The sequence below is a fragment of the Amblyomma americanum genome, chromosome 8 (genome assembly GCF_052857255.1).
Source record: "Amblyomma americanum isolate KBUSLIRL-KWMA chromosome 8, ASM5285725v1, whole genome shotgun sequence".
Lineage (NCBI taxonomy): Eukaryota > Metazoa > Arthropoda > Arachnida > Ixodida > Ixodidae > Amblyomma > Amblyomma americanum.
Genome location: NC_135504.1, coordinates 22,112,178 through 22,138,799, shown reverse-complemented (window position 1 = coordinate 22,138,799; position 26,622 = coordinate 22,112,178). Strand labels below are relative to the sequence as shown.

At 44.6% G+C, this 26,622-nt stretch overlaps 1 protein-coding gene across 6 annotated transcripts in view; it reads left to right on the top strand.

The window, feature by feature from the left end:
• The window catches only part of LOC144101086 (TOM1-like protein 2), a 57,290-nt gene extending 35,078 nt beyond the window's left edge, over window positions 1–22,212 (top strand). For 2 of the 6 annotated variants that reach the window (XM_077634097.1, XM_077634094.1), the window contains exons 4-15: window positions 86–232; window positions 1,440–1,574; window positions 3,008–3,265; window positions 4,296–4,374; window positions 7,181–7,320; window positions 8,140–8,215; window positions 10,466–10,577; window positions 11,377–11,458; window positions 14,065–14,088; window positions 15,981–16,031; window positions 18,572–18,608; window positions 20,349–22,212. In XM_077634097.1, the coding sequence (XP_077490223.1) occupies window positions 86–232; window positions 1,440–1,574; window positions 3,008–3,265; window positions 4,296–4,374; window positions 7,181–7,320; window positions 8,140–8,215; window positions 10,466–10,577; window positions 11,377–11,458; window positions 14,065–14,088; window positions 15,981–16,031; window positions 18,572–18,608; window positions 20,349–20,530 (1,323 nt within the window). In that variant the 3' untranslated portion in view covers window positions 20,531–22,212. The remainder of the gene's footprint in view (window positions 1–85; window positions 233–1,439; window positions 1,575–3,007; window positions 3,266–4,295; window positions 4,375–7,180; window positions 7,321–8,139; window positions 8,216–10,465; window positions 10,578–11,376; window positions 11,459–14,064; window positions 14,089–15,980; window positions 16,032–18,571; window positions 18,609–20,348) is intronic. The other 4 variants (XM_077634098.1, XM_077634095.1, XM_077634099.1 and 1 more) reach the window with 2 other exon arrangements.
• The last annotated feature ends 4,410 nt before the right edge of the window (window positions 22,213–26,622 follow it).

Below are 26,622 nucleotides of genomic sequence, written 5' to 3'. Positions count from 1 at the left end.
GACAGTGCGGTGCAGGGCTGTGGGACCACGCTGTTGTAGCAGCTGACACTTCCTCCTCTCCCCTTGGTGTGCCTCTTCCTCGCAGGTGCTGGAGACATGTGTGAAGAACTGTGGCCGGCGGTTCCACCTGCTCGTGTCCCAGAAGGACTTCATCCAGGACCTGGTCAAGATGATTGGGCCCAAGAACGACCCGCCCACGGCCGTCCAGGAGAAGGTGCTCAGCCTCATTCAGGTGCCCTTTCCTTTCCTGTCTCTCTCTCTGCCGTTGAAGTGCTACCAATGGCACAAAACCACAACTTTCGGTTGCTCCTCGCGGCTTACCTCACAGCTTTCTAAGCGCAGATTTTAACTCCGAATCCTTTCCTCATCTGGTCTGAAGGTAACACACACTCAGGGAGAGATCGTTAATAATTTTCATGTGGTTAATTTTGAACATAAAAATGCTGGAAGAAATGAAAGCAAGCTGAAGAAAGAAGGTTTGAACCGCCCTCTTCCCGTATCCTGAAATGTAGAGATTATCCATTCTTGCCATAACAGCTGTTAAAACTCCTTGGGTTTAATAGCTTTATGCACCATCCTAATAATCTGCCTTTTCTTTGCCACTGGATGGCACTGCTTAAGTTGTGCGGAGAGTGAGGGTGCAAAACTCAATCCAGTCTACTTGTGGTTCTGTGCCATTGACAGAGCAGAATCAGAAACTTGTTGTTTTGTCTTTAATCTTAGAATCCTGATGAGATGGACATTCTTTCCATCTGGAATGTGCATTGAAGGGGCTCTGAAACACTTATGTGAATCGTTCTGACTGCGGTGACTCCATGGAACATCAGTGGTTGTGCACTTCAAGTGAAGAAGGTGAATTAATATTGTCTCAGGCTTAAGGTACCTCATGGTCTAACTTGAAAAGGAAGACCACTTGGAGCAGCTTTCACTTGGAAGGTTTAATACTGATAAAGCAGGCCATTGTGTTGTGTGTTAAATAAAATAGCTGCAGCCAAAGGTGCGGCCTGGAGAGTTATCCTGGCCTTTTCAGAGTTAAACATTGTCAGCCTCACATGAGACAGCGTGCAATAAAGCTCTAAGCCGGGCTTTCCTTTCACATCATTGGATTGGCTTGCTCGTTTTCTTCTCCACATAGAAAGGAAGGGTGTTAAAGATAGTTTTCTAAGCTGTGTTTGTTTGCAAGGCTGCCATTGCTTAGCGGATAAATCTCCCTCTGAAAGAGTATGCATACACGTGCATCTTGCCAGCCAGCACGGCTAGCCATGTAATTCAGAGGAGGCAGCAGCTGGCTGTTGCTGTCGCGCACTGTGAACCTGAGTGAGTGCTGGAGGTGACTCCATCTTGACGTGTTTTGAAGGCTGCCTAAATTTGGGTGACTTGCGGCAAAGCATTCTGACAAGGCAGTTTGGTCACCAGGGGTTATTGTCTTCTTTTTTCAGAGCTGGGCGGATGCGTTCCGCACCCACCCAGACATGCAGGGTGTTGTCCAGGTGTACACGGACCTCAAGAACAAGGGTGTCGAGTTCCCCATGACTGACCTGGACAGCATGGCACCCATCTACACACCACAGAGGGTGAGCCTTGTGGTGCTAACGTTGGCTGCAGCCGCTCCCGGCAGATGACCGTTTGTTGTGCGGCGGGGAGTGCACGTGTGGTTAGTTGTGGTTTGGTAAATAACCATTTTACGCGATGACGTATATGGCTCGTTCGGTCGAAAAGCCACTAGGCATAGTCCGCACAGCGTGCCGGAAATAATTGGGCATCGCGTAAAAGAAATTGTATCATTGTAATTTGTTTTTCTAGTGATTGATGATTGATTGGTGTGTAATAGGTGATGATGAGTTAATTAGAGCATTGTAATTACTTAATTAACAAAATGGGGAAAAAATGGAAAAGGGCAGGTTCAGAGGTGTCAGAATGCTCAGAATGAGAACCCAATGCTTTATGGTGCTAACTAATACAATTTAGAGTGTGTAATTGATGAAATGATTAATTGAAACAATTGAAGAAAAAAATGAAAAGCGTTCAAATGTGGCAAACTGCTCAGAACTGAAAACCTAACCCACTACACTATTGCATCATACCCTTAAAGGACGTAAGTGTCCTTTCCAATTTTTTTCTTGTTAGTTGGAACTTATTGCCCTCTGCTTTTAGATGTGTGTTTATATATTGAGGGTAAAATAAATAAGCAAATAGTCTGTTTGCAGCTTGCTCTGGGCATTCATTACAAAGGCATGTACACCTAATGTGTGTTCCTCCTAAGTGTGGTGCTGATGCCAGACTGTGTGGCGGCATTTAGATAATGGCAGAAGGCTAGAATTATGCGTGGCGGGACTGCAGTGCACAATAGAGAGCACCAAGTGGTTGCAGTTAAGCTGGAGCTTCGATTATAGTGATCTTAATGTTTCATGTTATAGCTCTGGATTAAAAGCATTTCATACTCTGGTTGAATCTCTTTTTGTTTTCCTAAAAGTAGAGACTGCCCACTGGTTTGATGGTAATAACAAAAGGCTGTCAAATTTTGTGGTACGTCAAGGGCAAATGGGAGGTAGGACAGGACAACTACGGTGTAGCACATATTAGTGGTGTATCAAGTGTCACAAAAGAAACAAAGAATAAGAGAAAATACAACATTCAGCAGGTTTTTTTTCAAACTATAGCTGAACTATGTAGGGTGCTGCAGTTTTGCAGCAGTCTGTTTTTTGCATATGTCACGTGCACAATCCTGTGGAATATAATAATTGGTGAAAGAATGCGCCACATTTTTGATGCTGCCCAAAGCGAGGTGGTCGTCCAGTGGAATGAACAAGCTCGCCTTAACTTTGCAAACTTGCATTTAATCAGGTTTCCCACATTCACTTCGAGATTTAAATGACAAGTTTCACTACCTGGAATCATAATCATGGCATGTTTCAGAGTGCAAATCGTAGATGGTCCACCTCGGAGTGAATTGGCTGTATTTGCCTGCTGGTAGAAGTTATCCTTGGATGTGCCCTCCTCCTCGCAGAGCATTCCACTAACAGCACCGCCACCCTCCACCCTGCCGCGCGTGAACCCGTACGTGGCGCACGGTGGCCGCCCGATCGCGCAAAGCGAGGTGGAGTCTGGGGCCCTGCCCCCGAGTCCTGTGGGGCTGACACCTGAGCAGCTGAGCAAGCTGCGCCGGGAGCTGGACATTGTGCAACGCAACATGACCGTCTTTGGCGAGATGCTCACCGAGCTGGTGCCCGGACAAGAGCAGCACAGCGAGTGGGAGCTGCTGCAGGTGGGCGCACGGTGCTCTCTTCACTATTGCCCACTCTCTCTCTGAGCTGTGTGCTGAATGCAGCGCATTCACGAGGCCAACCTTGTTGCTTTTCTGATGTCATGTGTAGCCTCACTGGAATACTGTGTTGTTCAGGTGGGCCTTGAAGAAGAATTCTTAGATGATAAAAAAAAGTAAATAATCTCAGCTTTTCTAGTGTCCTGTGTTGCCGATTATATTACACCATCGGTAGTTAGGCCCGTAAGAAGATGAGGATAATGTAGCCCCCATTAATAATGGCAGCTCTCATAACAAAATGAAGTGTGCGCAGAGGGTAGGCTCAGTAGAATACATGAGTTGCTATGGGAGCTTCATTCAAATTCACTTACTATGTGCCCTTATATGGGCTCAGAATACACTGTTTTGAACAGCAATGCCTGTCTTACAGGTGTCCTTGCAGGTTCAGCTACTGGCAGCTGTATGAATGCTGGGCGTTTATAGAATGCCTGTGAGGTATCTCAAAGAGGCTGCCATTTTACTGACGGAAACTTCCACAAGCTCTTTCGCGTCTGTATGCAGGTTTTGTACTGCATGCAGCGTAAGAATTACCAAATACCCCTTTGGTGCTGTCCTTAATTAAAAAGCTACAGCTTAAAAGCTCGATGAATTCCTTTTTCCTTTCCCGGGTTTGAATGCTGTTGGGTAAATGGAACACAAATATCCTGATATGAGGACTGCACAAAGGCGAGATTCTAATTGGTAGAGGTGTAAAGGTGGCGCGATTAGTCCTCGCTTTCAAGATGTCAAATTCCAGTGAACCAAAATCTGCCTCTCTATCCATTCTCATTTCTCATGCATCATTCATGTGCTGTGTCCTTTGGCCGTGATGATATGTACCACAAGCATTGATCAGTAGAGTGTCAGCTTACAGGACTACATGTCACCTTTGTGCAATTTCGACACCGCAAAGTTGGACTGTTTAAGCTTGAATGCCTGGTAGTTTGCCTCTTGCATAGGCCTGTCTTGACCGACCTGTGCTCCCCTCTTGCAGGAGCTGCAGAAGACCTGTCACGCCATGCAGACAAGGGTGGTGGAGCTCATCAACAAGGTGGCCAACGAGGAGGTCACAGGTGAACAACCTTTTATGTGGGAAGCGTCTCTGTCACTACTAGAAAGTAGTAATGCGGCTGACGTAACAGAAGTAATAAGGATCAAGTGATCAGAAGGCAGTCCAGAATGCAGATGGCAGCCAAACCATCAGACCGTTGAGTTAGGATTGCAACCGGAATTGCAAAGGGTAAGCAGTCACCTGAGAGTATGGTCAGAAGGCTGGGAAATCGAGCACCATGTAAGAGTCCTGGCAATTGTCGCTTTTTGACCGTAACGGTTGTTCAACCTCGCAATATTCTCAAATGTCAATTTGTGAGTCATAGAGGTTTTACAACGGTCATAAAGCGAACGTCAGCAGGGCAGCCGCATGTCGCCCGATTTTCCAGCCTTCTGACCCAGAGTCGCAAACCACTAAACCAATGAGTGTGCTTTTTGGCGATATCCCGTTCCAATAAATCTGGCAGTCGACTTCATGCACAGTTTCAGTCTTCTTTTGGTATGTTTTGGCTACCGCAGAAGGACGAGATACTAAATCACTACATTGTGGCACACCCGCCTGGGCTTAACTTGACCGCTGCAACCTGTCGCACGGACCGTGCCGCAAAGGGCCCAGAGGGCAAAGGAAAACCGAGACAAGGACGCACTGTGCATGATCGTGGTTTCAGACTCAAAGAGACAGTGACGTTACAACGCAGTGATCTGCTGAATCACGGCACTGGTTGCATTATCCTTTGCTCAACAACGAAAAGTACCGCAGCAAGTTACTGAAGCCAGCCATTGAGATAGTAATCACTAGTAAAAGTCGAGCACAAATCTCTTGCCACTGCATGCCGCCGCTAACACAGAGAGAACTCCCAGTTCCTCTGTCCTCTCTTGCCTAGCGCACCGTTTTTACCCTCTCCACCTCTCCTTCGAAAAGATGGCGGTGTGTTGCTCGATTGGCTGCATGTCTAGGTTGGCCACCTTACCTGGGCCGCAGAGGTGCTTAGTTTTAATATGGGTGGTGGAACTAATTCATGTTTGAATTGACGGGGTACGGTTTATGCAGACTCCAATGGAGCGTAGAGAAACCCAGTCGCTCAGTCCAAGTTGTTCAGGAATTTGACTTAAAGGGACACTGAGGAGAACTCTATCAATTTTTTTTGTTAGCAAAATCTGATAGTTCGGCATTTCATGGTTTTGTTGCCGCTTGTCTGGGTGTGAAAGATGCATTTATTTCAAAGAAATTTGGATTCGAAGTTGAAAAAGTTTTTCCCGTCCCTCTGATTCAAACTCAGGAAACTCTTATGACGCCACGGCAACTCTTATGACGTCACAGAATGGAGTGACGTGAATCGTGACGTAAGCGCAGACTCCGTGATTTCTGCCGGCTAGCCGTGCGGTGTGCAACCTTCCTGCAAGCATCAGAGATTCGTGACGTCCATGAAGTAAAGAAAATTCCTCCATGGTGGCGCCTCTTGTCCTAGAAAGTCATCACGCTTTTACTTGCGAGATTGGCCTGTGGCGGCGATACCTGTATTTTGGTTCTTGCTATTTTCTACATTACAAGAGCTTTTTTTTCAGGAAGAGTGGCGTTTTTGTAATCAGGAGCTGGTATTCTATCGATACAAGCCAACTTCAATTTCTCCTCAGTGTCCCTTTAATGAAGCTCAAATTAAGGAGCTTTCACTGCACCAACCTTTCATGGTGGAGGGCTAAGGAATCAACGAAAATACCGTAAAAACCGGAATATAGGTCGAACTTTTTTTCAAAAAACCATGGTGAAAAGTCGACCCCTGTCTTATATACCGGTCATTGGCGGAAAAAATACGGAAGTCTTGCAACAATGGGTGGCTGAAGTCAACAGCCTCCATCACCATCGCCATCAGCAGCAGTGCTGCCATTTTGCGTTTTAGTAGATGCAAAGCGGAAGCTAACGGCAATTTACCGTCGCCTTCAAGAAAAACACGATTGAGTACGAGGAAGCTCACGGGAACCTGGCGGTACAGCGCGAATTTGGAGTATCTGAAAAGAGCATTCAGTACTGGCGGAGGCAGAAGCTGCGTATTACAACTTGCAGCAACCAGAAGAAAACATTTCGTGGGCAGACCGTAGTGTATCGAGAATAGGAAGGAAACGTTGCGCTGCGAGCAAGATCGCTGCCTGTGACTGCCGAATGCATCCGCGTGAAAGCGGCAGAGATCACGCGTGCCTCTAGACTCACGAGGGCGCAATTCAAAGACTCACCATCCTGGTTGCGGCGATTCATGAAGAGGAGGGCTTTGCTCTACGGCGCCGTACTTGCCTGTGCCAGAAACAAACACGCGGGCTGATTGGTGCGCGATATTGTTAAAAAATTTGCCGGGTGTACATACAAGCAGCATTTAAATGAAATTAAATACTGTCACCATTGTCCAACCTCTCGAGTCGCATTTGTTTCAAAGTAAGGATGTCTTTCGGTACTTTTCCCATTGAAAAAAGATCTTTTTCATTTTTAGAATTGGTTAGTTAGGGGGTCGTCCTATATTCCGGTCCGACCTATAGTCCGGTTTTTACGGTAGGCTTTCTCTATCATTACTAAGGGTGCAGTGGCATATTACGGACTAAAAGGTTGTCGAAAGGTGTAAATTGTTATTGAGATTCCACATGGTGTGGATGGTCACAGGCTTGTGCAGTTTTATTGTTGTGATGCAACTGTAGTGTATCCATGATGTGACGCTTGTCTCTTGCCCTGCTCTTGTCTTTGTAATCATTAGTTGGTAGTCACGGTGTGTGAGCTGCTTTTGTTTTGCTCAGTGCTGTTTTATACAGTTTCCTCTTTGTCTGTCGCGCCCTGATGAATGTCAGGTGAACTGCTGCGGATCAACGACGACATGAACAACCTGTTTCTGCGCTATGAGCGCTTTGAGAAGCGGAGGACAGCCATTGTCACGGGCCAGGTCAAGGACGCCCCTGCCACCGCTGCCGCCAACAACACACAGAGTGAGGTGAGGGGACACACTCAACCCCCTGGGGTAGCTGCTGGCGTTGCTCTCAAACTAGTAAATGTTTTATAGATGTATTGCTTTTCATGTGTGTATGAGGTGGAAAAAAAAAAAGCTGTTTAAATTTTTGTTGATCCAAAATAGCCTGAGCATCAAGATTCTCTTTCTAGTTCATCTCGACTGTCCAGGGTTGGAATTATTATTATTACAGTAGAGTCTCAGTGGTACGAACGTCACGGGGTCGCGAAAAAATTAATTTCATCCGAAATTATGTATCATCCAAACGAACAAAATTCGTATGCAGAAGCATGAAAAATGCATTCACACAGATTTGTTTACGGCTGATGAGGTTAATTCACTGCTGTGCGGCCACAGCTCACTACTCGTGGGGCGTACCGCGCGATTACCGATTGCGACTTTGGCGATTGTTCGGGCCGCGCATCACCGCTCACTATCTGCAGTGCATACCGCACGATTAGCAATAGCGACTTTGGTGATGTGCGGGCCGTGCACCCCCGCACTGGGCATCGTGTGTACCGCGCGATGGGCAATTGCGACGTCGGTGATGTGTGGGCAGCGCTTAGTGCTCCAGGGTGTTGTCGCGCCTTGCGCAATCGTATCATCCGTAGAGGCGAGGGAGAGAGTTCGGAACATCCGAAATTTCACACATCATATACAATGCACACTGGCCGGGGAATGTCGCGAATTCGTATCATCGCGAAATTCATATCAACCGGGTTCGTATCACTGCGATTCTACTGTATTGTTACCGTTTGGTGTCAGTATGAATAGCCACCCATAGATGCGCTTTTGACATTGCAGAGTTCATCTGCCGTGGAGGCAGCACCCCTCATCGACTTGGGCGAGCCAGACGTGACCAGCGATTTCCAAAAGCTTGGTAAGACGGAAGAAAAAAGATTCTTTCGTTAAAAGTTTCTTTGGTCCCGGTTTGCGAATTTTCAGATTCTAAAAATAAGCCTTAATCCTGACAGGAACAAAAGAGTAGCTACACGAATGGGAAGTGGTCCATGCTCAGAGTAGACACACATGTGAACGAAGGGAAGCAAGTTAAAGATTGGTTTCAAAAAGAAAGCATGAGACCTGTCGCAGTGGCTCGGTGGTTACGGTGCACGGCTGCTCACCCGAAAGACTCGCGTTCGACCCCAGTCCCAGTGGTCGCATTTCGGTCATGGCAGAATGCTAGATCCTCCTGTACTGTGCCGAGTCGGTGCACATGGAAGTACCCCAGGTGGTCGGAATTATCCAGTGCCCTGCCACTACGGCATCACTCATAGCCCGAGTCGCTTTGGGGCATAAACTCCACAAAAGCCGAAAACCAAAACAGCGCCAATTCGGAAGTTGTGATCGTCTTGAAACACAATTTACGAATATTTTCTACTGGCCCGAGAAGAATGCCTACTAACTTGTTAGCAGTTGCTGGCACTTATCTTCTGGCCACTGCAAATTAAAAGCCACGGTCAGGGACGACAGCACTCTGAAGATGAGTTGATTTTTTCTCAGAGACGGTGCTTTGGAGCATTTAAGTAACACCGCTGGCTCATTATTTTAAGTGGGAAATGCTTTTAGCTCCCGTTGCTGGCACGTCACCAGTGTCCTTGATGCCTGAATGGAATGAGAACACAATGCCAAACCGAAGGAGAACACGCCAGACCAAAGGGAAAACACAAAACCAAACCTAAACAAACTTTAGCGAAGCTTTCCGTCTCCCCCTGGTGCCTACGTGCTATGCCACCGCTCATAGTAGTTGAAGCCAGTGTACGGTGCGAAGGAGCCTGCACTCTGTCCTGCAGCTGAGCGGCACACTCGCGCTCCTCGTGACATGTGAGCAAAGTGAGAGCTGCATGCGTGTTGCGTATTCTGCGCACTCTACTGGCCACGTGTCTTGCACAGAGACGTGGCGTCATCTTTCAGCTCGGCGTGGAACCCACTCTTAAACGGTGAAGGTGGTGGAGGTGGTGGTTGCGGACGTTGCACTCCGCCACCCGAGTTACGCTGTGGACATATAGTTGTTTGGCCAAGACGAGACCTGGCAACAAGGTTGATCCTCTGGAATGTGCTCTGCCCGTACTGCAAAGCATTTCCTGCGTTCTTCTTAAGCTCGGCTACTGGAGAGCGCAATTTCTTGTATTTCGTGGGCTTTCTGATGCCAGTGAAAAAATTCCATATACGTGGTATCTTTCAGTCTGCTGTTTTTCAACACGATTTATAACTTCTGAATTTAGGCCTTTTTCCATTGAAGGCAATATTTGAAAGGTTAGCTAATTACTCTTATAATTAGCTAGCTTTGGTGAACAAAAGAAGTTATGCGTACTATGCCAGATGACTCTCAATAGCACTCAGTTTTTCTTCACTCTTCTTGGACACTGTCTTTTAAAAAGTTGGTTACATTTAGCTGGGATGCCCAGAATATTGCTTTAAATTTTTGGATGAAGGTACACATTTTTTATCTTGAATTGCACACATTGGATGGATAATTGGTGTCAGGCCTCTAGGTACCGTACTGATGTGTTCATTCTTTAACACTGGAATAGCCGCCGCGGTGGCTGAGTGGTTATGGCGCTCGGCTGCTGACCCGAAAGACGCAGGTTCGATCCCGGCTGCAGCGGTCGAATTTCGATGAAGGCAAAATTCTAGAGGTCCGTGTGCTGTGTGACGTCAGTGCGCATTAAAGAACCCCAGGTGACAGAAATTTCCGGAGCCCTTCACTACGGCGTCTCTCATAGCCAGAGTCGCTTTGGGACGTTAAACCCCCATAAACCAAACCAAACCAAACTCTGGAACATCTGTATTACAGTGACACCTAGTTATATTTCCTTGATGTTTCGGTTTCTTTGTTCCTCACTGCCCTGTTGCAATTGCTTGCATCTGCCATGCCTCTTTAACAGGAATAGCTTGGTTTTTTTTATATGACAGTATTTTTGCTTAGTTCCTCCATAATGATTTCGGTGCACAACTTGATAACCACAATATCAGTGTTTAGGTTGGGCTGCCATCTGTGACAGCGTCAGACTTGTTGAGTTGTTTTTGTGCCCAACTGCATCGTCTAATGAGTTGTGCCGTCTTCTCTATTTTTTCTCTTCCTCCTGTGGTCCGCGCTTCCATGGGTGCTGCCACAACCAATGTCCAGCACTGGGTGGGACTGGTGGGGCAGGTTCAAATCCGGCGGCCAAACCTTCGGGCGACGAGTTTGACATGTTTGCGCAGTCCCGGCACAGCGGCGATGCTGGCTCCAAGCCCAGGTGAGCAGGAGTAGTGGCTCACCACTGTAGGTCAGTGGCAGATCGATTGCATATTGCAGTTATCATTGCCACATGCGTGGTGCCTGTGGTCACATGCCCAAAGAGGATTCCATTGCTTGGAGTCTGTTCAGATACTGTCGCTTCATTTGAAGCACTGTGTGAATGGCTTAGCATATAGTTCGGTGCATGTCTGGACTTCCCAAGCAGCACCATGTAGTCCAGTCAAGGGAGTCCAGTTGGATTGCAGTTGTTCCTATTTACGACTTTGGAAGTTCCGGTCAATCGTTATTGACTGGGTGAAACGCTTGCACAACCATGAAGTGAAGTTCTGCCTAAGGATTGAAAACAATCAAGCTCGTTACACAATTATTGCGTTCTGGTTGAAATTAAAAGGTGGTAGTAGTAGGCTCATGCAGGGCCCATGATGTGTACAACAGATAGCCAGTGCTTTTTACTGTGACAGTGGATACTAAAAGAGAGGAGATGTGGGTGACGATACCAGTGGGTTAGGTTGAGTGGTGTGCTTGGAAAATGTGAAGAAGGTTTGTAGGGTGCATGCTTCTGGCTGGTGTGAGACAGGCATAACGGAAGGTTTTCGCAGTGGTCTGTGTTTAGCAGCTGACGATGACTGAGTCTTTGCATGCAGCGGGTGCGGGAGATGTGCATGTGAGTAGGAGACAACTTCTATGCTTGTTTATTCATTTCCATGGGGCACAACTAGAACTTTTGTATTCCGGGTCATTAGCGGGTATGTGTGTTTGTGTGCGGATGCCATTGTATACATACTTTTTTTCTGCAGTGGCAGCACGTATGCGGACAACACCAACATCGACCAGCTGGCGGTTGGCCTGGGCGCCCTGGCGCAAGTCAGAGGACAGAAGGTGAGGGGATGCAAACTTGGATGACAATCTCTGGCTTCACTTGCTATGTTGGCGCACGAGCCAGGGTGCGCTAGCCTTGTGAATCGGCGCTTGAGCCAGAAATGTGTCCCCGGGGCCTTTGTGTGCATGCATCCAAGTTTGCAGTCTGTGTGTGTGGCTCCCTCTACCTCGATGTGTGGCGCTCACAGTGAATAGCCAAGCTCGATGCAGAAGTTTAACGAACAGCGAAGCATTGTGAATACATGCCCACTGATGAGGCAGGTCTGAAAGTTTTTTCAACTTACTCTATTCTAATGAAGCTTAAGCTGTAGGTTTTTTTCTCGTTCTTGATTACTTCTAGCAAATTTGGCAACCACACGACATTATATTTTGGCGCAGATCAATTCTAAAGTTCACATATTTATGCGGCTTCTGTTCAACACTGCATTTTCAATGCCACAAACATCCCCCACACCTTAACGCCCACTCCCCACTTCTTTAGCATACCATAAAAACCGGACTATAGGTCGGACCGGAATATAGGTCGACCCCCTAACTAACCAATTCTAAAAATGAAAAAGATCTTTTTTCAATGGGAAAAGTACCGAAAGACATCCTTACTTTGAAACAAATGCGACTCGAGAGGTTGCACAATGGTGACAGTATTTAATTTCATTTAAATGCTGCTGGTATGTACACCCGGCAAATTTTTTAATAATATCGCGCACCAATCGGCCCGCGTGTTTGTTTCTGGCACAGGCAAGTACGGCGCCGTAGAGCAAAGCTTTCCTCTTCATGAATCGCCGCAACCAGGATGGCGAGCCTTTCAATTGCGCCCTCGTGAGTCTAGAGGCACGCGCGATCTCTGCCGCTTTCACGCGGATGCATTCGGCAGTCACAGGCAGCGATCTTGCTCGCAGCGCAACGTTTCCTTCCTATTCTCGATACATTACGCAGCTTCTGCCTCCGCCAGTACTGAATGCTCTTTTCGAATGCTCCAAATTCGCGCTGTGCCGCCAGGCTCCTGTGAGCTTCCTCGTACTCAATCGTGTTTTTCTTGAAGGCGACGGTAAATTGCCGTTAGCTTCCGCTTTGCATCTACTGAAACGCAAAATGGCGGCACTGCTGCTGATGGCGATGGTGATAGAGGCTGTTGACTTCAGCCACCCATTGTTGCAAGACTTCCGTTTTTTTTCCGCCAATGACCGGTATATAAGACGGGGGTCGACTTTTCACCATGGTTTTTTGAAAAAAAGTTCGACCTATATTCCGGTTTTTACGGTAACTTTGAGGCCATTTTGTGAAAGGACTCATCATTACACTAAAGGCCTTCAATACACTTACTATTGTTTTTACTAATGTTTCGCAAAAGGTCCCAACATTACACTGAAGCCGTTCTATGCACTTACTATTGTTTGTCTAGTAGTGTGTGTAACGTCATCGCTTTGTCGTGTGAAACATCGTTCCCGGTCACGGTCAGGGTTCCGGTTTGCTATTTTCGCCAATTTAAAATGGTTTCAGTCTGTATTAACTGTGTGTTGTGGCGGAGAAAGCAGACTCTTTTAGGAACATGATGTGACTGTAAGCTCAAAATGAGCGAAAAACTCTCACAGTTTACCTTTAAGCGTAGATATGGTATCAGCCTAGTTGTGGCAGGTACCTGAGTGTGACATCATTGAACATACTAATGTTCGTATATTGTTAGGCTCTAACCACATAACCACTGATTCATATGCCCCCCCCCCTTTTTTTGCGTACAGACTCGTGCATTTACTCGACTGCAGTGAAGCAGATGCCACTTTTGGCTAATAAAACATTTGCCAACCTTTCGAAAAGTGCAGTCAACTTGCAGAATGACAGTAACTCTACCATTTGCACTTCAGTTCTTGTGATGGCCATGTCATTAATGGCAGAAAGACAGAAGAAAGCTGAATATCTGGGTGGAGCCCTGTTCAGTCCAGTTCTGTGAACTGCACTGAACAGTAGTGGAGTTTAGCGGGCAAATTTGGACCTTTAATTTTAAAATGATGGAGCCTTGCCTTCTGCTGTATGTGAGCGTGTGCATGCTTTTTTACAATGCTGAACAGTGTATGTCTGTGACCATGTGAGACCTGAGGCGTGCCTGAAGGAGTGCAACAACCGTTAGGTCTACTTTACTATACTGTCAGCAATAAGCCTGTCCTGGAGCCGAAGCTAAGCTCACATTTACAGTCTTGTTACCCCTATTAATTGGAAATTAATTTAATTTGGAAATTTAACTAGAATTTTCTTGGTGTAGTATGGAGGCTATTACACCCCCAAAGTGCTGGTGAGAATAACTTTTTTTTTTGTTTTTCTGAGCAGAGAGTAGCTTTCCATACTTCTGCTAGGAACATTGATTTTGCAGTGTTTCCAGTAGTGTTTTACAGTGTGTTGGCCTGCTGTCGCTGCTGGCTCACATCTCTGTTGACTTTCGTGATTGCATGTTCAGTGTGGCTTGCACTGTGCCTCTTGACTGGCCTCCCGTGTCATCCGCTCCTATCTTTGTTCCACGACTACCATGTGCCTGTCTTTGGTCTTTGTTTGCATTGTAGTCGACTCGTGTTGCATTGTGTGTATGTTGACGCTGGACTTTCCCACTGCCACAGGTGGAAACGGACGCCCTTCATGAGGTGAGGTTCAGCACAGCTTATGCTCTGCTTGGCTGTTTTTTTTTTTTCCTTGTTATCTGAAAAAATATGTATATTTCTATGTGTAGTAACAAGGTGAAGTTTGGGTCACTGACCAAGTCCCAAACAAACGAAAATTTTCATTTGTTTGTGACTTGGTCAGTGACCCAAACTTCACCTTGTCATTATGCTTCATCCTGACCAGACGGTATTCCGTCGAACGTTAGACTACATTTCTATGTGTGTGTACCCACGAATTGAGAAACCCTGCTTGAAGGGTTTTCTAATGTTATTCTTTGTCATGTGATTTTTGTGCCTGTGGGAAGTAGAACTAGATAAAGGGCAAGATAACGGACAGAAATTGATTTAACTAGGAGGTGAGCTGGTCGCAGCTGTGTTTACGACAGTGATGGGTGAAGTGGGAATATCTTGTCTGTGCCAGCGCGTAGTGAAAAAAAGAGAATCAGCATAGCATGGTAATCACTGTCTGGGTAAAGTAAACTAGAAATTGTAAAATGGAAAAGAATACAAACTTATTTTGAACGTTTTCTAAATTTGTTCTCCCTGATACTTCACACAGAGGTAGGGTTTGGTGGCCCAATTATTGCATGCTGTGTTTCTTCACTCTAGCTTCTTTGCAGTGACTAATACTGGACTTTATGTGTGGTGTGATGCGAAATCCTTGCTAGCTGTCAAGCCGTGATAATCCTGCTAACCCCACAAATTTATTTTTGGGAGCTCAGTGACTTTTGCTCACCCGATGTGAATCAAGTAGATAGCCTTAAAGGGACCCTGAGGCAAATAGAAATTGACTTTTGTCAATAGTACACTGCATTCTAGTCTTAAAGAAAACAACTCTCTCTCCAATCACAAGGCTTTTATAATCTAGAAAAGACCAAAAAAAGAAATACGGGTGTTGTCATTGCTGGCCGGTTTCACATGTGAGATGCATGTGCCGACACCAATTTTCAGGCGCTGATCTGAGAGGCTACGCTAAACCGCCATTCACTTCAAAGTGGTGCCAACCCATTGTTTTCAGCAAGGACATTGCGAGTTTGAATTGACTGCAAAATGGCATTCCTCTGGGCCAGTTGGTATGAATCCATCTTTGGGCCAGCATGAACTTTGGGACGCATCAACTTAGACAGACACATGGAACACGGAACACACAGCTGATTTTCGGTTACCTTTTGTTTCCCAGCACACGTGCTCACAGATTTCCAATGCGACCTCAGATTGTCGGGGCTCACATGGTTTCACGTTCCTGTTGACGGCTGTTGCGTCACCTTTTCCAAGGTTTTGCTGTTATATTTGCTTTCGGTGCGGCCCTTTTTGCCATGCACTTTGCCCTCTCTCCATCCTTCTCTCCACTTTTATCCACTGTATATACTTCCGTGCGTTTCGCACTTTTTCATTAAAGTTGTTAGTACAGCTGTGTGTTCCGTGTTCCATGTGTCTGTCTACGTTGATGCGTCACAAAGTTCATGCTGGCCCAAAGAAGGTGAATCGACTGGCGGGAAGATTTTTAAATCCAATTTTCTCATCGATAAATGTCTCTTGCTGCCAGACAAGCGGCAGCATAGCCAGAAAGAGACAGAGAATCAATTTCTACTAAGAAAATTACCTGAATGGAGCTGTCGTCAGCGCGACTTTAACTAACGTGCCACTTAACACCCTTGACACACATTCGTGTAAACTTATCAAAAGGTAGTACTAGCAAGTCTGCTACTAGTATTCCCGTCATCAAAAAAAAAATGCTTTCTTGTTTTCTTCTGGGTTGTGATGTGAAAGCCTGTGTGGTGCATGCGAGCAACTCTTTTTTTGTTGCGGTTGGTGTTCTTTTCCTTGGTTGAGCTTTCTCGCTCCCCCCTTTTCCTTTCAATTCTGCATGATAGGTCCACAGGGAGAGGGACTTTGACGAGATGGAAGAGTGGCTGAGGGAAAAGGTAGGTGCTCGAAATCTTGTATGAGGACTTGCCAATGTGTCCAAGCTGCAGCTGCAAAGGAGCTGTGCTGGGTGGTGTGCTTGATGCTGCTTCGTTGCATTTGGTTGATGGAGCTTAAATGTAGCATCGGGATAATTCAAAACAATCTGTTGAAGAGCAGCTGCTGCTTCGCTCTCGCACAGTGGCAAGACCACGCATAAGGGGTGCACTCAAGGCAAATTGAAGTCGCCACAGTGTAGTCAAAACAGGGCTAATTTTATTGAAAAGTGGGTTCTTGCAAGTTAAAGTCAAAAAGTGAGGTATAGCTGTTATGTTCTGTGGCGTAACACAAAATTCTCTTAATTGAACCTAAAGTGCCATTTCTGGCCCCTTTTATCCTGCAGCGTCCTCCATCTTGGAAAAAGTGAAAGAATTTTGGCTGGTGAATTTTCCTGAAAACTCATAAAAATTCTCTTTGCCCAATTTTGTTGCAAAAAGTTATCTGAAAAAAAAAAAACTTTGTGCTACAGTCTGCCGCTGATTTTTTCCACACGAAAACAAAGAACTTTTTTGTTTGTGGGTCTCTGAGCATATACCGCTCCGCTATTCATATCCCACTAACGATCACAGAATCCATGATTCTCTCGGTGTGTCTTAGAAACATCGTCATGAGTTTGAATCAAGTGCCAGAAGGAAAATGTCCCCCTGTCTTCAGCTTCGAACTTCTCGGCAATAAATATGCCTTCTGCTTCCAAACAGACATCAGCGGAGCCACAGAAAGTAGTGAATGAATATACTTGCAGAAAAAATTGGATGGAGCTCAGTAATTATGCCTCAGTACATGTGTTTGGCTACGAGTTCTAGCGCTTTGAATTGCCCTGCACTTGTAGGTGTTCTGCCCCATTTTTTTTTGCTGCCTGTTCTTGTTCTATGATCTGAAAGGGCTTCTGTGTTTCTCCAAAACTTAATTGTTGTGCTATAAATTGTTCTCTGGTCATTCCTGTGCTTCCAAAATTTGTAGTGTTTGTAAGAAATCTTGCATCGCTTCTATTGCTTCGTTTGTTGATTCTGTCGCAGTAACTGCAGAAAGCCTTGAGTGGATACCTGTAGGCCTACTTATTTTCAATTGTGCACCCAAGGGCTGAGCTTATAAGGCTTTTTGTTTGATTGCAAGAGTGAGAAAATTGTAGCAGCCATTCAGAATTCCTTTACTTCATGGCACAGATGAAGGCATACATGCATGAGTCTGTGAATAAGTCTCCTTACTACTTGAAAGTGGTGAAAAAAAAAAGTAATTACTTACTCTCAAAGTATATCATATGGAACAAAGCACACAGAAGGCACAAAGGAAACAAAGAACCTGAGCCCATGCTGTATAGATGCCATTTGGGGCCAAAATACATCAGTCATAAAATATGCCCATTGCCTGAAGGGAAGTGCTGTCACCAAATCTGAGCATTCTCATTGGCTGGAGGGGGTGACATCACCGAACCTAAAGGGACATCACTTCCGTTAAAGGTGTCAATAGCTGCTAATGCTGTAGCGCTTCCTATACATAATGGAATTGGGTGTCCCTGGTTTTTTTTTGTGCGTGTAGGAGCCGTAAATACTGGAAACACAGCCAAGGCACAAAGACTATGATTGAAATTACTATATGTGCAGCAATGTGTGAGCTCGGTAACTGGCATTGATGATAGGGAGTGATCGTTCATCTCTTCATTTTGCTGTTTTCACATTTAATGCCTTGAACTTAAGACCAATGGCTGAGCCTGTGGTCCTACTTGTTCAAATTTGCAATGTAGAGGGGGGTGGGGGATTGCTTCAACATCGCTTATGTGTTCAACTTTGGAATCTATATTGCAGCCAAAAACAATTAAGTTATGGTGGTGGCATACTTCTGTCATATGCCGCAAGAGCCCTCCCTACGTGCGGTGATGACATACTGGGAGCTTGTCAAGCATGTACTACTTGTCTTTGCCTGCTGTTCATGAATCTGCATGATGCATGTAATGCAGGATTTTAAGCATGGTTATGCTTGATGACGTGAGTGAATGCTTGTTGCTACTTTATGGACTTTTGTACTGTTTATTTATGACCAAAGAAGCAGTCTCGTATTGACAAGCATAGTAGTTCTTTTTTCTATTGGGATGCATCTTTGAAGATATGACATTAAGCATATCGCACCAGAATGATGGTTAGGACCTCTCTCTTTTTTTTTTTACAAATAAAGAGCTTTGGGACATGAAGGAAACCTCACTTTTGAACTGGACATACAGTCGATACATGTTCATTCATGTGCCTGCATTTGTCATTCGGGATTTGGAGTCGTCGTAACTAACAGGAAATTTTTTTTTTCTGATGCTCGAAAGAAGTTGATCTCTACTAGTCCAAGAAATATTGAGTGCCTCTGTTCCTGTAATGTTTTCAGGCATCCATTTATTACTGTATGTAGGTCTGAAACAGATTTTTTTTTTTTCTGTGTGTCGGTGTTGACTTTTTCTGAAGACTGAAATAACAGATCTCATCTGGGGACTGAAATAACAAATGCTTCCTTTCCTTAGCCATCTGAGACTGCACAGGAGACTATAACAAGCACAGGTAAGCATGGTTCGACTCTCTTTTTGTCGTTCAAAAGAACAGTGGAATCATTTAACTGCTTCCAAAATGTAGTTGCGAGAGGCTGGGAGTCTGTGCATGGAGCTGAGGTTGTGGAGAGAGCCTGAAATTTTGTTTGCTATTGAACTGTTAACATTGATTTTATTGGACCATTAACAGCATTGCTCTTATTGGACCATTACCAAAATTTATTTTATTGGACAGTTAACATTGCTCCTCACATTCATTCATTTTGTCATTTTTGCCTGTGGTGTCTTGCAACTGTACTCATGGTAAAGTTCAGTAGTGAAGATAAAGAAGTGGTAAAATTGATAAGGAGAAGCATACTTGTGTTCCCCAGCTCCCCAACTCGATTCCCAGGACTCTCGATTTCCTTAAAAGGGAAGGGATACCAAAATTTTCGTAGTGTGTTCCTGCTTTCAAATTGTGCCTAAGACATTAACGAACATAGATCACCATGTGAAATTTCCCTATGCTAAGTTCCTAACTTATAATTGAACTTATTCTTTCATGCAGTTTTGGTTTCAGCAGTCGAAAGACTGTTGTGACGTCACGAGTTAGCACCAGATCACGAGAGGCTTGCGTAAGGCATACAAAAACTGCAGTATAATAGCTCTTTCATCACTTGCTGCCATTCCTGCTTCTGCTGCAGTTTAGCATAAGAGTTTCAATGTATTAAAACGATAAAGCAGCGGTTATATTGAAGTTCTTGTATTCCTCTCATGATCTTATGCTCGTGACGTTGCAACCATCGTCTGGCAGCTGACGCCGAAACATGAAGAGCAGAGGAAAAAAATTCAGTTGCAAATTACTTGTTGAGTAATATCGAATTCCACGTGCTGGTCCATGTTCACTGCTATCGAACACATCATTCCTGAGAAAAAAAGGCACTCCGAAAAATCTGGTCTGTCGTCTTCACAAGTAAAGTTACAATTCAAGAAAACATGCAACATAACTCTTAAGGTATGGCTATGTAGTGTTGATCTGTTGTTTATTTTGTTTATTTATTCAATACTGCAGGCCTTGCAGTCCAAGCAGGAGAGGCATAGCAGTTATGCAAATACAATTGACAAATACAAATGGAAAATACAGTTGTTCTGGGGACAGGATAAAAAGAAAACAGGAACACAGTTGTGATCGCATCTGAGCAAAGGACGAGGAAAATGGTTAAAAAATGAATTGCAAATGTATGCAACAGCTACACAGAGTATTGCCACAGTAAAAATGCATAGAAAATGAGAAGTAATATTCCGTTTGGGGAGAAGGTTTCTCCCTGAAATCATCATGGGTGTCTGTTACACTTCTCTCACGCTCGCAATTTATATTGCTATTGAGTAAAATGCTTAAAAAATGAATTGCAAATGTACGCAACAGCTACACAGAGTATTGCCACAATGAAAAAAATACAAAATGCGAAGTATTATTCCGTTTGGGGAGAAGGTTTCTCCCTGAAATCATCATGGGTGTCTGTTATAGTTCTCTCATGCTCGCAATTTATATTGCTGTTTCTTAATTTGTTTTTGCAATGAAAGATTGCACGTATATGTAGGGGCCGAGGGGCACGTCAGGCCACACCTTACTGGCTTTTTTCCCTCGACCCTCTCCATGTGGACATGGGAAATAAAGAATTGAATGTGTGGCTACATATGTCTGTTTTTGCTTTCTTCAGTCCGTGCTCATTTTCTGAATTTTTTTATTACTTTTCTTTCTTCTGGGAGCCAGAGTTCGACCGGTTCTTAGCGGAGCGAGCAGCAGCAGCGGAGCGGTTTCCCCCGACGACCACGGCGCCCACCACTGTGGCGCCAACGCCCATCGGTGGACCAGCCATGCCTCCAGCGCCGCCACCATCGAGGAACCGCATGGAGCGGGATGAGAAGACAGAGAACAGCCTGTTTGCCCTGTAGGCATAGAGTGGTGGGCAGACTAGAAACCGGTCTATGGACTTTGTCGCGCGAGAAAAAAAAGGAAGAGGCCGCAGCTGCCAAGGCAGTGCTGTCGGATCTCTGAAGTTGTATTATGGCATTTTGTGGATAGATTTATTTTATAAAGTCTCCCGCGGTACCACTGTTTCCTGAGAGGATGTGGGCAGTGAAGTGACTTTTTTTTTTCTTTTTTTGCTGAAGAGGCCCATTACTTCTTTTGGGGTCAGGCTTGTGCTGGGTTTTGTGGCGTGGTATTAGTACACTGTACAGGTTGAGGAAAATTTAATTGATTAGTGGCGCCACCTTCCACAGAACTCCAGCAGCTGAATTGCGTTTTTAGTTCAGTTGCACTCTGCCCAGAAGTACTGATTTGTTCTCTTCATAAAGCACTCATGAGGTCCTGACCACTATTAACAGAGTTAATGGAAAAGCTGCGTGCCTCTAGTTCGCATAGTTTATGCACAGATCTGTCGATTATACACCTTGACATCATGGCGCAGCGTGTGGGGTTTATTTAGGAGGATAATTGCATATTTTTAAACAGCAGCGTCCAGTTGGGCTAAAAATTTTTCTTGAGCACCTCTTAACCTCGGCTGGCATCCACGTAATGTCATTTCGCATGATTGTGAAGTGGCTGAGAACTCCTGGAAGGCAAGAACTGCAGAGCTCTTTTCTTCTTCAGGTTAATATGGGAGAGCCTTGCTAGCAGTGAAAGCTGCACAACAGTGCTTGTAGAGAAAGTGCAGGGCGCGTTTCATGTGCAACATGTCTATTGATCGATGCCATCAGTGCAACACCCTGTATATGGTGGCCATAACTCGTTAATTGTCCTCTGGTTTTTATCATCAAATGGTGTGCTCTTGTACCCATGTTGGTTCTGCAGGCTTGTGATCATTGCTGGCAGCATGTTTACTGTGATGTCCTTTGGGAATTACACACCCTATCCTCTCGCGTCCTTTTCTTGTGGTCTGTAAATTCAGGGAATTCCTTAAATCCAGGGGGTGTCTACGTAGCTTCTCTTAGTAGATTTGAGAATGCTGGTTTCTCTGGGGCAGATTGCTGAAAACCTTAAAAAACAGCATCTCTAGTTAATAACGGTAACAGTTTGAATGCGTCTTTGAAGATGATTTTTTAAGACTTTGACAAAATGAATGCAGCATCTTTGAGTGGCATTATTACAAGTGATGTGACAAACTGCTTTGTCCACAAATCAACCTTTCTAGAGGCATTTTTTATAACTGTGGTTGAAGGCATAGCGGAGCTGTACCATGCAAGCTCACGATGTGCCGAAAACGCTTTAATGAAATGTTCCTGGCATTGCTGAGGATCAGCAGTGCATTTAAACAAAGCAGTTTGGTTCAAGGTTGTAGTTATATAAGGTTTAGCACTTTGCTTCCTGCATGTTGGAATGAGTGCTCATATTGTCTTAAGTCGAACCTTCGTTGAACTCGTTGAAATCACCAAGTTCATGAACCACCGCCATTATGAGTGGCATTGTTGCATGATCTGACTGGTCCAAACTGTGCCACAAAAGTGTGCTATTGTGACAGCAGAAAGAGCCATGAACAGCTTTGAAAGTGACGGTGGTTGATTGACTTCAACAAAATTGTCATCAAAAACATTTCATGATGGAAGTGGAATAAACAAAGTGAAGTTGAAAAAGACTGCCACTGCTTACATCATTGTAGTGAAACATTGTCCCTCTCTCTCAAAGGTACATTTTCACAGGATGGATGGATGAATGTTAAGAGTCTCCTTTGAAATGGAGTGGTGGCCGTTGCCACCATGTTCATGGTTAAGCAGCGCAATCTGGTGGCAAATAGTATAAATTATAAGAAAATGGATAAGGGTGCGATGAAATGCATTTATTGCCATCGGTTCTGTGGCTGTGTTTTTGCACTGCTTTTCAGACACTACGGGCACAGTTCTAATCCCATGGTCAAGAGAACTATTTCCACATTTGTATTCCACACCAAAAGTTGACAGCACACAGTTTAGAGTTTGTTCTGGGTGTATGTTGCCTTTTAGTTAGTTCTGAATGCTTTCGAGCCAAAATCACCATTTAAAAGGATCCCAGTCAAGACTGGAGGTGAAACCTGTATCGTTGAAAAAAATGGGATTACGCAATAGCACCACATGGTTGCCAAAGTCTCAGTCATGGTTGCCGAACTTTTTTGGAGGCATCTGCTGATGTTACATGCCATTGAAACAGCAAGAATAGCCGCCGCGGTGGCTGAGTGGTTATGGCGCTCGGCTGCTGGCCCGAAAGACGCGGGTTCGATCCCGGCCGCAGCGGTCGAATTTCGGTGGAGGCGAAATTCTAGGTGCCCGTGTACTGTGCGATGTCAGTGCACGTTAAAGAACCCCAGGTGGTCGAAATTTCCGGAGCCCTTCATTACAGTGGCCCTCATAGCCTGAGTCGCTTTCGGACATTAAACCCCCATAAACCATAAAACCATGAAACAGCAAGAATGGTGCGTTTTCTTTACTACATCGATATTGGTTCATTGTTACCACATTAGTGGAAAACCTGTTTTTAAGAGCACATGAAGTGGCCCAGGTTGTGTGCTCCATTGAAGTTTTATAACTGGTATTTACCTGAGTCAGCGTAGCAAGCTTACCTTTAAGTCTGCATACAATGTTGTCGTCAGCTTCGTGCAATCTTCTTGGCACTTTTAAAATGAGGGGCATTTATGTAATAGCTTTCTTTTTGGTGGTTTTAAGTCTGTGCTCTGGGACATATGATTTCTTTGGTTGTCCTAAGAGGCGGTCCTGGCCTTCCCGAGACCATGCACATCTCTCTGTGTCCTAAACTTTGTCTTTTGTTGTGGCATCGAATTCTATCATTATGATGAGTTCCTGTTGTGCTTTATTTGTGCTAAAATTAACTGTTTGCAACCATAACAGCAGCCAAAGAGGGACACCACACAGGAAGGAGACACAAGGTGAGACTCTGGCTGTTGTCACATTTGCGCTGTGAAGCAACTAGATCAGATTCAGATCATCGTTTAACTGTAATGGCTGTTTCTGGACAGAAGATGTGCGCTCGAGCTGCCAAAATGCGTTCTATGGTAAATAAATGTAAAAGTTGATTAAGCAATGCACAATAAGAAATATATGTAATGAAATAAAAAACCAGGAATAAAAAATATATTAAAAATGCAATGAAAAGAAAATTCAAATTTTAAAAAATTAGTATATAAACATTAAAAATAAAATCAAATCTGGAGGGAGAGAGGACAGGGAAAGGCTTTCACATTTCCACTTATAAGCAGATGCAAAAGCAATCCTGTAATTTTTGCATGTTTTCACTCCACTCTTTCACGTTTGGTACAAACGTTATGGTCTTGTTGCTTGGTTGTGTCTTGTTTTTCTGTGCTGGTCTGGTAGTCACTTGTTGGAGGAGTTCAGCAGTGATTTTTGTGTCTTACAACCACAAGTTTGCATGGGGCTGTCTCTAAATCTTCTGAGCGGGGCTATATGTTGGTAGTGCATACAGGCTAAATTTTGTGCCCCAGAACCCATTTAGGCAGCTTTCGGGAGTTTGCGTCGTCAGCTTCTCAGCTCTGAGTATGCAAAACCAGAATAGTATAAAAAAAAAAAGCTACACTCCGATTGGCTTGAGACCTGTCTTGCCCCGTTAAATCATTTTTCAGTGGCAGCATGTACTGAAGCCACGCGTTCCACCAATGCATGTTGGGAACAGCTTTGGTCTAGGATGGCAGCTGCAAGGGCATCTTTTTTAAGGGTTTACTTGCACTGTACCTGAAAGCAGTAAGCATGAACGTGTGCGTTTGCGAACAGCAGCTGTCTTACCCAGTTGCTTTGTCTCTATATGTTTACCGCACATAGTTCACATGTTTGACAACTCCAGTGCGAGAGCATGATGTGCACCTAAAGGGGAGGGTTAGGAGGAGGAATCCAGTGTAACGAAATAGTTAAGCCTAATTTGCTAAACGCAGTAATGCCATAAATTCAGCCAAGGAAGCAAATGGAAAAATTATTGAGGAGCTCACTTGTCAAGGTGCCAGTGTAACTACATTAGGAGCCTTCTCTACATCTTTCTCCTACTGGCATTAGTGCAAGAAAACTGGTTGTGAGGAATAAGGCGCAGTAACTGTCTCACTTCTTGATGAACTCAAGGGAAGGGAGGGAAAGAGGACTTTTAGTAACTCTGCGGAGCGCATTTGGTATGTTATGGAACGGGTGTTTTCCCTCTAGGGTCACCGATTGCTATGCTGACCGAACGCAGTGACTGGCATTGCTGAAGGTACGAAGTCCACTAGCACAAAACTGGCACAAATTAGCCCACACTGTATAGACACCTTTGGATCGTGCTTGAAAAGGGTGTACGTTCGCTGTTCATTGGCTGGGGTGGGAGTACAACTTTACTTAGCCTCTTACTGACTGTTCCACTGATGCAACAAGAATAAGCGGAATGCCATGCCTCTGCCAGCAACTTGTTGGAACTGCATAAGGCATTCTAGCTGATTGGTCATTGTATCCTCTCTCTCAAGTTTGCCTCCTTGCCTGTTTTTTTTTTAAATAGTAAACTGGCTGCATCTCGGGTAGCAGAGAAACATTACAATGTTACTTGGTTGTTTTAGTCAAATGCGAATATGTTGTTCTTAATGTTCTTTCTTTTTGTAATGTTTCTGAAACTTTAGTGATAAACATTGGAATAACCTTACTATAACACTTAAACAGCATACTCATAGTGCAATTCTCTAAAATGGTAAAGTAGTTTTGCAAGAGCATGCCAGTCTGCCAATTATAAATGTACACAACGCTTTGCAGCACCGACCATGAGGGTGACGTTGCAACACCACAACCAATACATGCAACTTACTCGCCTTGGTCGGATGTCATGGAGACAAGCTTGTACAGCCACTACTGAAGTGTGTCCCTCGAGGGACATGGGTAGCCAAGTTTTCTAACAAAATATTGTAGCAATGCATGCGATCTGTGGCTGGTACAGTCTAAGAGATTTATTGCAAAGACCTAGCTACTAATTGAGCATCATTTATGCAAGAAAGTGGGAATTCTTCTAGGGCAAAATGCTTAAAACAAATTTGTAATGTTTTGTAGTTATAATTTAAACATACCATGCTGCACACAATATAAAAACAGTATTTGGACTGAATATTTTTATGTTTACTGTAGCACATTTTACATTAATAACATTTGGGACACTTAGCACATTGTTACTTTGAACATGAAACAATTTTATGGTGCAACATATTACGGGATTTGTTAATGTTCAAATTGAAATAACTTTACAATGTAACATTAAGGTTACTGTTTCTTGTACAACAATTTTATAGCGTTATTTTAATGTTCGGTGCTACATTGTAGCACTAAACTTTTCTGTGGCACTTCTTTGTGCCTGAAACGTAGTGCAGCTAGCCTGTTATATGCGAGACACGGTACTCTTGAGCAAGTCGATGCGGCACATTCAGAACCTGTGCAGATACATGGCGACGGCAATTCATCGAATATCTGCCCCATTGCGTTCCTGTTTTGAGGTCTTCTAAGTGTAGCTTTATATTTGCGCATTGTGAGTGCTGCAGCTGCGTTGTATTCAAAGTACAGGTGCTGCGCTTCTGCTGCTTTACCACCCTGTACAAAGCTGCCCGGTGGCGTAGACATGCTTGGAGGTCTGCATCCCCACTCGAGAATTGATAAGGACTGGAGGGGTGTTTGCTTAACGAACTCGAGTCTGGGTTTGAAGCAACGTATGGCTGTTGCTGAGCAAACAGACATGTGGCTGCCTTGGATATCTGTGGTCGCTGTTTCAACATTTGTCACCCCTTGAAGTGGCTTTCACTGTTGTCTACGCGGACATTTTTGATGTTGGCATGCTGTGGCAGTGAACGCTAAGCAAAGGTTGGAATAAACCCTCTTGAATTTTCGTAGCTGTATGAATTGTACTGCGAGCCTGGTTCATTTTTTTTAGTGAGCATCATCTGTCCAGCTGTGAGCTTAGATGGGATTTGTGTGCAGCTGTATGGGAAGCTCCTCTCTATGCATACACAAGCACGAGCCAACTTCAATATAACGAATCTGAGGAGACG